Below are 12,683 nucleotides of genomic sequence, written 5' to 3'. Positions count from 1 at the left end.
ATTTAGGTGAATGATTTGCTGCCCTCAGGACTGCATAGAAGCTGCATCCATACAGATCCGCAAATGGCCCCCTATATAGGTGCCAGGTGGTGTTCCAAGAACACCACCATGTGCCCAAAAAGGGACAACATGACCACGTGCCACCCTGATAATTATTGCTCTACTAAGGGTACCCAATCTACTTCCCTGACTGCTTAGCAATGTCTGAAGTAATAGGTCAAGCTAGTTATAAACCCGTCATAGTGGCATGCCTTGAATTCCATCACCTAATGCAATAAGTTGTTTCAGCAAGAAATGAACCAAATTTTAAAGACAAAATACTAAAATGAAAAGCAACAATAAACTGACAATAAACGAAAATCAATTCAGCAGGATATTAATGAGACAATTTTGTTCAAGATCCTGAAACAATTACGCACCTCAAAATCAATTTATATTTTCTTGTCATATCAACATTGAGGACGACAAAACAATGCATCAACAAAATCACTTCTGTTAAAAATCAGACAAATGCGTTGAAGATGCTCCAGATCGGTCTTCAAGCTCACAAGTGTTCCTAATGATCCTAATGGAGGAGTACAAGCGACTGATAATTAACAATCGTCCAAAATCAATATTGGATTGGTTCATTAAAAAAATAATCAACCAGAAGGTTAAGAATTTAAACGACCCTGGAAAAGTCCCAAAACAAGACAGTGGACATGATTCTTCCAACCTAATTCAATAGAATGCGACCAATGCAACAACCTCTTCAAGCAGCCTCCCATTCAATCAACTCGTAAGAAATTCTCTGGTGATGAAGGGGGATCAATTATAATTACGGTGTTGTATACATATATACTATACGGACCCCTCTGGGATGAATGTTGAAACCTACACGAGGTTAGAAGGCCAGAATGGCTACTTCAGCAACACTTTCCATATCTTCCTCATATACACCACTAACGACCACACAGCTAGCCATGCAGATATATATAGCAAAGCAAGGCCAGAAGCAACTAGAGTACCTGCCCCTGAGAGACTGAAAAATTGAGGAAAATAATAGAATGAGGGTCAATATTTGTAGAGAATAAAAAGATAAAATCAATGTTTGTAGAAGAAAAGAAGTATAAAATATAAATCACCAAACTCCACAACTATTAGTTAGTCAATTCTCTTAAACAGGGGAAAAAAAGTATAATGTATCGAAAGAGAGGAGAATCAAACCTGCTATCTCTAGCTGCTAGGAGGATGGTTAGTGCAATCATCTGCGTGGCTGTTTTCCACTTCCCTAAATTATTCACAGCAACAGCCTGAAAATGATTTCCCAACACTGTCTCATTAACCAAAGCTACAGGCTTATTGTCTGCAAAGAGAAGGAAAACAAGGTAGACAGGTATTGGAGCAAAACACAAACCTCCGAAAGTTTACTACTTTGAGAAGCAGCCCATTCTCTAACTGCAGACATAGTTATCTGCAATTAGGTCAGAAATTGAGTTGTAAGGCTTCCAGATCCACAAGCGTGTAAACTCATACGTTAGATGAATTAATAAGTAACAAAAAACATTCAAATCAGTAAAATGATTGCGTGAAGTGCCTATGGTAAGGACATCCACTTCCGACATGTGTCTCAGGACACCCCAGAGTCAATGATAGGTGTTGGACACAGATATGGCATCCAAAGTGAAATTGTGTGTGCTTCATAGCACTTGGCAACTTGTATGAGGTACATCCCAAAAACATTTCCTATTTTTTTGCTCCTTTTATTTATTACAACTACAACTGACTGAATTCCAAAGCATGTGCACAGCCTAGAACTTTATGAGCTTACAACTTTATATATATGCATATTGCTAATAGTGTCTATTTGCCTCTGGAGTCTGCACACAAATGCAAGTGCATTCTCATATAATGGACATATATGAATCAACTGAACCAAAATTTAACTGTGTCGCACAGAATCTCTTTTGCTATTACTAATGTGCAATTGTGCATAACATTCACATACATACAAATTCCTAATGGATGAAACTTCAAGGGAAAAAACCTTAAAACTCAAGAACATCAACCAGGTCTAGGAGTGGTTAAGAATTTTGGATGAGTTGTGAGAAATTGGTTTATATAAATAGGCGCAAAGTTCAATTCCCATTGACCATGAGTACCTCAAGAAGTTCAAGGAAGATCTATCTTCACCCAAATAAATCAGCTGCAGCCTGGTAACACAGACCTCTTTTCTTTTCTTTCTGATCGGATGGTAACACAGAGGATCTCTGGCACTATATTCATAAACTCTAGAAGGGTGAACCTCACAAACTTACAGACGTATGAGAGAGGAAAAGTAGGAAAGTGTAGGCCTTCTTTGGTAGTCTCTTTGTAGACTCTGGAAGCGTGTCACTCCTAAGACTAAGACCATAAGAGTACATGGATAAGAGAGGAAAATTAGGGAAGTGGAGAGTTTCATCAATGGTATAGAGACTAACTCCAAAGTTATTTTAAGGTTAGGTGGAGACAAAATGGACACTGAAGACCGCTCCTGCTTACAGTAATAGATGAAGACTCTATAAAGGTCACACTGGTACTACAGAGCTAAGCAGGCATTGATTCTTAGCTTACTCAACACAAATTCCAGCAAGCAAATCAAAAAACCTCACTCTTTCTCAAATCATAACATTTTCTCAAGAAACTAGTATTGGGACTCAAGACATCAACGGCTCTCATATTTGTCGGCGTTCAAGTTCCATATGGGAAGTCAACTCAAGCACTCCGTACTACCAACACCATGCCTAGCTAAGTAGCCTTGTAACCGTATATTTCAGCAACATCACACCAAAATAGGATATACCCAGATATAGCCTCCATTTTTAAGTGATTCTACTACCTTCTGTTAACTTCCTATATCTTTTGAATGCATGTTAGAAATAAGAATCGACAGAGTGTTTTCAAGGTCTGGATGGGAAGTGAACTCGAGCATGTTGTATGACCAAAAACATGCCTAGCTAAGCTCGCACTTCACCAAATCTTTGAGTACTTACTACTGCAAAATAGAATATACCTACATACAACAGTTGTTTGACAGCGAATTCTACTACCTTCTGATGGTTGTAGCGTGCCTATGTTACCTCAGAGCTTTAAAACCATTGAAACTTGCATCAATGTCTAGGATTAGGAAGAAGGATAGCGGATCTAGAGACATGTATAATGATATACTAGCTAATATGGTACAGTTTGATTTTTCCATCAGCAGAGTAAATCCCCATGGGGCAGGTTCTGATGCAGTCTTCTTTTCTCTAAAAATACAGTACGATAAGATTTTGAAACCTAGAAGATGAAACAATGGTGGGATTGAGAACTAAAACCACTAACTGCTACCTTCAAGAATGAGAGAACCTATACTCCATAAATCTCTTTTTGAAGATCCATTGAATGACGAGGTTGAGCAAGTTGTCAAATCACCGTAGGCTTCAACAATTATTGGTATGCATGCCATGAAACATAACACCAAGAAAATAGTCCTGCACCTCCTTTTACTTAATATCTGAATCACATAATAATTCTATAGCCTAAGTAAGAAATCCATAGTCACATCATTTTACAATACAGATGGATGGCTACAAGAAATTTGCATGTTAAATGATGCGAAGGAACTTACACTACTATACTTGGTAATAGTGATAGTGATTATTTCTAATTATCTGTAAATAGAAACAGAAAATAATAAAAATAACCTTGAACGCCTTCCTGGCTTTAAGAATAAACAGAATCACAGCAACGTGCAATGGCTACTCTAGATCCTTAGCACACAAGCATCAAATAAGAACTCACCTCTCTACCAATTATTGCAATTGCAGGTACAGGCAATAGCCATGGCACTAGTCCAAACATAGGAACTTCCAAGGTTTGTGTACACAACAAGACTAAGGTGGCAGCAACCATGAGCTGCATTCAGTAAGCATGATAATCTATCAAGAGCTACAAAGCCACAAAACCTTGATAAACTTAACCAGTGCAAACCAACAAGCAAATACACAAACTATATCAAAGAAGAAAGTACTTACCTTATCAGCCACTGGATCTAGAAAAGCACCAAATGCACTTCCTAACCTCATCTGAAACACATGAAAGAATAGAGAAGTATTGTGTTCATAACATACACATAAAGGGTCCCATCAGATTCTTATTCAGACTTCAGAGTTTGAAGAAAAAGACATTGCATACCTTACGAGCAATGTACCCATCGAGCCAATCTGTAATTGCTGCAGCAATAAAAATACTTGTAGTAGCAGTTGTACCCCACCGACTATTCACATAAAAAGCTATTGAAAAGGAGAAAGGCATGTCAGTCTCATCAAACATGGACCACAGCCATCGTAATAGAGAGCAACCAAGGAAGCATAGAATATTTGTGAGTAACATAGTTTAAATTTCAGATACGAGAGAGAGAGAGAGAGAGAGAGAGAGAGAGAGAGAGAGAGAGATGCATTCGAACATTCACAAATAGAACTAGTGAAGGGGAGGAGGGGTGCACAATTAAGATAGCAACCATTTGACCACAATTTTGTAGAATCTTGGCAACATATAAAAGAGCACAACGAACTTATTCCTAACCCGACACGTTAGCATTAAAAACATAATTGAGTTAACACTAAACATTATCAATCTTTTTCCTTTATTCTAACATAGCAACATATAGTCTCATAACAGTGCAACAATAAGTAAACATTTTCAAGTCTTTGAACTGAACCAACAAGAACTTAGAAAGAGATTGACACTCCACCGATATCAACCTCATCAGTTAGTCATAACTATGAAAAACCATCCTCAGATATTCAACCAAGAGCCAATCAAACATTTACCTAACTTCAGCTACATAATTTCCGGTCACAAATATAAAAAATCAAGCATGAAATAGGACACCATTCAACCCACGACCTCCCAAAAACAAAAACTCAAATGCATCTAGAAGTTGAAAACCCCGATTACTTGCTTAACCTATACGGCTGTGCTGCTTGTGCACCTCCAAACTCAGGTGCTTCAACTACACAAAAAAAAAAAACGGTCAGTTGGCCTAGCGGTTGTGTAGCGGGCTGTGAGGTTGTGGGTTCAAATTCTATAGAGGAGTTTGACACCGTTATTGTGCTGCTTGTGCACCTCCAAACTCAGGTGCTTCGACTCCACAAAAACCTGGGCAGTTGGCCTAGCGGTTGTGTAGCTGGCTGTGAAGTTGAGGGTTCAAATTCTATAGAGGAGCTCGAAACCCTCTATAGGGTTCAAATTGTAGTTGGTTGAGCTACTTGTGTACCTCCAAACTCAGGTGCTTCAACTCCACAAAAAAAAATCAGGGGCATTTGGCCTAGCGGTTGTGTAGCGTGCTGTGAGCTTGCAGGTTCAAATTCTATAGAGGAGTTTGACACCCATTGTAGTTGGTTAGGATTGGGTCAGTGTAAAAAAGTAGTTCTTCTATATAATGACAAAAATATAAAGACTCCACCAAAAAAGAACTTTAAAAAATCTTCGTATTACAACAGAATTGAGCAGATCCATGTTAACGAAGGTCCATGAATCGAGGTGCGCCTAAACTGGCCTCCACCTGAGTAATCAAAAAAACCAAAGGTCCATGAATCCATCCTAATGCTAAAAATCAAATATTTTATGACATAAATCTTCAAATTTCGAACCGGATTTGGGAGATCAATGGTCAAAAACGGAACTTCTCGAAATCTGAAGTATTATTTCGACCGAATTATATAAGCTTTCGTAAATCACTTTCAGATAAACAAACACACCAGTCCACACCAACCAAATCTTTATACCAGCAAATAAAACGGATCAAATCGAAAGGGAAAATAAAAAAAGACAATGATGAGTAATCGACGTACTGCCAACGAGAAGAGGAACGGAAGCGACGCGGCCGATGGTCAATATAGTGGGCAATGTGAGCAATTTCGCCGAGTTCTGCTGGTGCTTCTCCGGCGACGGCGGTTGCCGGTGGTCATAATGGTTGTTATTCCCCGCCGTTAACGTCTCCTCCGGCGGCGGCGGCGGCCATTGATCGCCTTTATTCTCGGAACACATATCACTCCCTCTCTCTTCGGACGAAATGCTGAAAAGTTTCTGGCCACGAAACCCTAGGTTGCCAAACGAGGGGGACTTGTTATCGCGCGCCAGGTGGATGAGGGGTGCGCAAGGCGTTAACCACCACCCCGGCGGCCGAAATCTGTCTAGGCGGCGGTTGAGGAGCTTGGGTCTCGGTGCTACGGCGGTGGTTGGGGAGGAGGATAACGTGGTGCGCGCCAATTTATAGGGGGCGTAAACGGAGGCGACGATTGAGAGTTTGAGGGAGGGCATGGTGAAAGTTGCACGGGGCTTAGGTTAGCCGAGGATGGTCGGTAGGCTTATGTTAGCAGATCGTGCGGGTTGGGGTTGTTAATTATTCACTATTGTAGTACGGAGAGTTTTGGGGGAAGTGGTCTCCTACTTTTGTTACAGAAGGACGTGGAGCGGCCAGTGAATCTCTCTCCTCTCTCTCTCTCTCTCTCTCTATCTCTAGAGATGACAGGTGTTCCTGTTTCTGATATCAGTGCTTACATAGACAAAAATAAGAACCCAGGCTGCCCTGCCGTGCGAAGGTGCACAGCATTCTTGTCATGCGCCATTTCAAAGTTTTACTATTTAAAATTCAGACCGTTCGAAACATAGCCGGATGGATGAGATAGTGCAAGGTGTTATGCACAGCAGCCCCGCTGCTCTCTGAAAATAACTAGCTGTTTACATACACAATAATCTAAACATAACAAACAACACAACCCCACATGCATGTGAATATGTGATGTCCACACGCAGTTGTTGTGTGAGCCCCGTTGTATGTGAATTGAGTTTTGTTCACCCTCCACTTAAGAATGTGAACATTATTCCCCTTTCTACTGATTGAAATAGTGTGGATCTCACCACAAAGTGATGTCATGCTTACTAAAAAATTCATTGCATGGTAAGCATGACATTATTTTGTAATGAGATCCACATCATTTTAACCAATAGGAAGAATGATAATATTCACCCTCTTTTTATGAAGGGTGACCAAAATTGCACTCATTATATGTGAGAAATGCCGGACCTGGGGTGCTGTAGTGCATCCTTCAGCCGTCTATTTCGGTAATGGATGGCTCAGATTTTCATCCGAATAATGAACGGTTGAAATTTGTAAGAGCTCAGATTAAATCCGAACCGTCCGTGTCGAGATGGACGATCAGATCAGTCGCACTACATGGTGTAGCGGTGGGTACGCTACAACTCTTCTCATTCTATGTTTCGTGTTGTGGTTGGATTATTCATTATTGTGTATATAGACTTTTTGTTTTATACAGTATTTAAGAGGAGTATTTCTTTTTTGAGATATTTCAGAGATATTTCTTGGTTGCGAAACATTTGCTCAAGCTTTAAAAACATATTTCCAGGAGGATTGATCGAGTGGATTTGAGGGTTTCTAATCGGCTTACCTGCTAAACAAGAACTAGGACAGGACATAAGGTATGATGCTAAGGGTAAGAATTTCCGGCACAATACAAGAACACAACGCAAAGTTAGCGGATTGTAGTCAGTTATTTTTGACACGGAATACGAATATGACATGACATGATAACACGAAAAACTAAACAGGTCGGGTTAAAGTTGAGAGAATTCTGGCACGAACACGAGATAACACGACACGACACGGGGTGAGAATTTATGAAATGACACGATAACATGACACAAATCAGACACGAAGTTAGTGGGTTAGAGTCTGCTAGAGACGGAACACGAATATGACACAACACGATAAACATGAAAAGCGAAACAAGTTGGATAATGATTAAAATAATTCTGACACGAATACGAGATGACAGACACGAACACGATACTCACCCCTAAAAAAATATGACGCAAGACTCAACTGCTTGCCCCCGGCCCACCCCCGGCCCACCCTCTCCTTTCCCGTTTTAACCCACCCCCCCCCCGGTCTTCTTTCCAGTTTTGGATTGTGTTTGGTTAAGAGTTTAGTTTAATTTAGTTTTGGTAGTGGGTGGAGAGAGAAATAGAGTAATGATTGAACATAAGGGTAATGATTGAAGAGAGATAGAGATATGAGAAAGTAATAATTAAAAAAATAAAAGTAAGGTAATAATTGAAAATTAAACAGTGAGCCGAACAAAGCCCAAGATTCTCCTTTTTCTTCTTCTCTCCTTATTCTCTTCCCCCCCCCCCCCCCCCCCCGGTTCTTTCCGGTTTTAATCTTTCTTTTTCTTTTTTTTTCTAATTTTCAATTCTTTTCTTTATTTGTTTCATTTCCTCTCCCCCCTCCTTTTTTTTTTGTTAACTTAAATTCTATTTTCAATTAACCACCATATTACCGTGTTTAAGACCAATGCTTCGCGCCTAAGCTAATATATCTTCTATGCTCTCAAAATCTATATAAAAAAAAAAAACCAAATATGTACAAGTATAACATTAATCAGTCTTAACATATTTTCTTTACTTTTAAAATAGGAAATTGATAATGCCAAAACAATTTGAGTCCGTGCTTAGATTGGATCTTGATTGTGCTAAGTAAATTTTTTGTTCTAAGGCCTTTCAACGAGTACCATAAGACTCTTTATTTGGTTTCAGGACTCTTTTAGAGTGTTCATTGAAAGGCCTTAGAGTCAAAAATTTATTACGACCATTTGGGATGAAATATTCAGAAAAATAACATCTTAGGGTGCTCGTTGAAAGACCTTAGAGCCAAAAATTTACTACGACCATCTAGGATAAAATAATCATAAAAATAACATCTTTGCACCTATTCAAACGAATTGAAAATTGAAACTCTTATTTCTTTTACACCGTTTATATATTCAAAAATATAGTTAAAAATTAATCCGACTGTTTTTTTTCATTTTTTTCTTATATATATATATATTAAAAAATATAGTTAAAAAAATATGTGTTTCAATTTTCAATCCGTTTGAACCGGTGCAAAGATGTTATTTTTCTAAACATTTCATCCTAAATAGTCATAGAAATTTTTTTAATACACTTATTTTTTTAACTATTTTTTTAATACATAAACGGTGTAAAAAAATAAGTGTTTCAATTTTCAATCCGTTTGAATCGGTTCAAAGATGTTATTTTTTTAATTATTTCATCCTAAATGGTCATAATAAATTTTTGGCTCTAAGACCTTTCAATGGGCACCCTAAGAGCTCTAAACTAAATAAGGAGTCTTAAGGTGCTCGCTGAAAGGTCTTAAAGCCAAAAATTTACTATGATCATTTAGCATGAAATGATTAGAAAAATAACATCTTTGTACTGGTTCAAACGGATTGAAAATTGAAACACTTATTTTTTTACATCGTTTATATATTAAAAAATAGTTTAAAAAGTATTTCAATTTTCAATCCGTTTGAACCGGTGCAAAGATGTTATTTTTCTGATCATTTCACCATAAATGGTCGCAATAAATTTTTGGCTTCAAGATCTTTCAATGGACACTCTAAGAGAACCCTGAAACTAAATAATGAGTCATAGGGTGCTCGTTGAAAGGCCTTAGAGCAAAAAATTCATTATGACCAGTTAGAATAAAATGATCAAAAAAATACGATCTTTACCCCGATTAAATTGAATTAAAAATTGGAGCACTTAATTCTTGAATTATATTTTTTAATATAGAAAGGATGTATTTATAGAAATAAAATAAAATAAAAAATTAAAAAATAATTAAATAAAGAAAGAAATTAAAAACTGTACGGGGGAGGGGGCGCGGGGTAGTCCGGAAAAAGGGATGTGGGGCCGAGGGTGTGGTGTGGTGTGTGTGTGTGTGTGTGTGTGTGGGGGGGGGGGGGGGGGGGGGGTGTGTGTGTGTGGGGGTGTGGGGGGGGGGGGGAAGCAATTTGCACATAGAAGGGTGGATTTCAGAACCTCTTTTTAAAAAAATAAGTATTTATTTCATATTTTTAAATTCAAAAATAAAATAAATATAAAATAATTTTTAAATTTTTTGTACCATTCAAAAAATCTCAATAAGATCTATCAAATAAAATTCATATTACTAGAAAAATTATTTAAGTAACACATTATTTTTTTAGCTTGAAATTGTCTTTCTTAAAAAATAAGTACTTATTTTGAGTTCTGGAACTGGGCCAAAGAAGCTCGACTAGTACTCGGATAAAATCCCTTTCATATTACTCAGGGACGGATTCAGAAATGTTGTTTAGTGGGGGCACCTTGTTAATCAAAGTGGTGAAAATTTATTTTTCTAATTAACCACAATAAGATCGTTACATAATTAATGCATGCAATACAAATTACAAAAATATATAACACATACTTTCACTTAAATTATGTAAAAATAAGCACAAAATCTCAGACAAAATTTGAGAGTATATTTTACATGAATATTGACAAGATTTAGAATGATCGATATAGTTTTATTAATGATATTATTTTAAAATATTGCTCTTAAACGGTTAAAAATAAGTACAATTAAAAAGGAATTGATCCAAGTAGACAAATAGTTTGAAAATCAACAAGTATAAATGCACCATATGACGAAATTGAAACATAAAACTAATTTTATATGTATATTTTCAAGATATATACACTTGTTTATGTGTAATAGCACACTTAATTTCATAATTATGCAAAATATACGAAAATATAACAACATTATTTTAGTTTCGAGCGGGGGCATGTGCCCCCACGTGGCCCCCTCTCCCTCCGTCCCTGATATTACTCCATTTCTTCCATTTTAAATGTTCCCTACGAAAACTTGTACGTTTTCAAACTCCAAAAATATATATTTCTACATATATTTTTTATTTTCTTATACCAAATTAAAGCACTTAATGAGAATTTTAATTTGGAATAAGAAAATAAAAAAATAAAATGTAAAAATATATATTTTGGGAATTTGGAAATACATGAATTTATCTATCTATCTATCAATATCTAATAAGAATGTGTTTAGGCCTATCAATTCTCCAAACTTTCATTGAATTAAGGAAAAATAATCCAATGCACCAGTGACATTTTTATGTGATGGCCCAACTTATCCTCAACCACACTTTTATGTGGTTCTCACTTCAAAGTGGAGCACGCGCAAATTATTTTTTGTCCCGTGCATCGAAAGGGCACACCGCTAAATGATTAAAAAATAGTTTAATATTTTTTCCGATCCCATGTTCGATGCAAGCTAGCATTGGTCTCACATTATGCACCAATAGATGTGTGGTGAAAAATAAATTTGGGGTACCACATGGGGGGACGAGAGAGAGAGAGAGAGAGAGAGAGAGAGAGAGAGAGAGAGAGAGAGAGAGAGAGAGAGAGAGAGAGAGAGATTTTAGGAGAATTGAGGAAAAATAATCCGATGCTCCAATGAATGACATTTTTTATGTGGTGGCCCAACTTATCATCAACCACACGTTTGTGTGGTTCTCACTTCAAAGTGGAGCATGAACAAATTGTTTTTTGTTCCGTACATCGAACGGGCACGCTGCTAGATGATAAAAAAGATAGTTTTATATTTTTTCCGGTTCCGTATTTGATGCAAGCTAGCATTGGTCTTCACTTTATGCACCGATGGACGCGTGGTGGAAAATAAATCTGGGATACCACGTAATGATGATTCCGTGCATTGAATGGGCACAAACGCTATTTTCCACCATATCTGAAAATTTAACTGGTACTTGGATTAAATGTTGAGTTGTACGTATACGCGGATATACCGGTTTTCTTTTTACACCATATCCCATCTCCTCCAGTTCTTCTTTGCTTCTGAATTTCGCCACGGGCACTCATCCGGTCATCCCTGCAGCTTCTGACCAATCAGATTCATGGTTGCTCCTCACCCTCTGGTCACTCACTCACTCTCTCTCTCTCTCTCTCTCTCTCTCTCTCTCTCACTTCCAGGAGGTATAGTTATACACATGCATACGTAGGTGTTATATATGTTCTAGACCAACGAAGATGTAAAGCCAGGTCTCCTCATGTTGGAGCCATTGCCCATTCGTGCAGCCACCCAGTAGTGTTCTCCAATTGCTTCAAAGGATCTTCTGATCACTCCAGCGAGATAATTTAGATTCTGATAGTAATGAGGATTAAGAAACATCACACATCGATCGGTTAAGGAGAGATTCAACTACAAGAAAGATCGGTTCTTTGGGATGCTTACGTTATTCAAACGGAATAAACATAGTTTGCATCCAACCGAATCCCCAAATGCCTTATATTGCTCAATGTCCCGGCTATCCACAGAATGTGACGGAGGGGAAAAAGAGAAGGGGAGATCCAGTCAATAGTTTGAATCATTTCACTGATGAAACCATGATTATTTGTCACAACCCCTGCTTCTGTAGCCAATACAATGTTAGAACGATGACTTTACCTTTTCGATGATGAAACCGGAACAGAATCATGATCGCTTGAGATGCTCCACATGCACCATAAAGATGTGCCACTGGATGGAAGTATCGGTTAATGGGTTGAGCTCATTCTCAACTTCTGCTTCTCGAGAACTTGAAACTGTCAGGGAATACAACGGATTCCTGGTATCAATAGTCTTTCCCCTTTTCGGATAACCTATACGAGGCCAAAACCAACGAGAGTTCAAGAAAATTAGAACAGATAGGATCCAGATACTGTATCAGAATGTTAAAGGGGAGAATTTGTAGAAATCAGGTTGCTCGAGCAACAAC

General features: G+C 37.9%; 1 protein-coding gene across 1 annotated transcript; it reads right to left on the bottom strand.

Moving 5' to 3' along the window:
- Nucleotides 1-388: 388 nt before the first annotated feature.
- LOC131300513 (CDP-diacylglycerol--glycerol-3-phosphate 3-phosphatidyltransferase 2) lies at nt 389-6,532 on the bottom strand. Its single transcript, XM_058326404.1, has 7 exons — nt 5,856-6,532; nt 4,195-4,292; nt 4,035-4,085; nt 3,802-3,915; nt 1,397-1,453; nt 1,207-1,292; nt 389-1,021 (listed from the first exon to the last, which is right to left on the bottom strand). The coding sequence occupies exons 1-7, from the start codon at nt 6,322-6,324 to the stop codon at nt 901-903; spliced, it is 996 nt and encodes a 331-aa protein (XP_058182387.1). The 5' UTR covers nt 6,325-6,532; the 3' UTR covers nt 389-900.
- Between the last annotated feature and the right edge of the window lie 6,151 nt (nt 6,533-12,683).

The sequence above is a fragment of the Rhododendron vialii genome, chromosome 9a (assembly GCF_030253575.1).
Source record: "Rhododendron vialii isolate Sample 1 chromosome 9a, ASM3025357v1".
NCBI lineage: Eukaryota > Viridiplantae > Streptophyta > Magnoliopsida > Ericales > Ericaceae > Rhododendron > Rhododendron vialii.
This window is presented reverse-complemented; position numbering and strand designations above follow the sequence as displayed.

What these genes read in the sequence shown, in the direction of transcription:
- LOC131300513 (XM_058326404.1), bottom strand. Translation starts at nt 6,324, where the DNA reads ATGCCCTCCCTCAAACTCTCAATCGTCGCCTCCGTTTACGCCCCCTAT. An exon ending in TTGCAATAATTGGTAGAGAG is followed by an intron (nt 1,454 to 3,801) that starts GTGAGTTCTTAT and finishes ACCTAATTGCAG; the next exon opens with ATAACTATGTCTGCAGTTAG. An exon ending in AAAGTAGTAAACTTTCGGAG is followed by an intron (nt 1,293 to 1,396) that starts GTTTGTGTTTTG and finishes AATCATTTTCAG; the next exon opens with GCTGTTGCTGTGAATAATTT.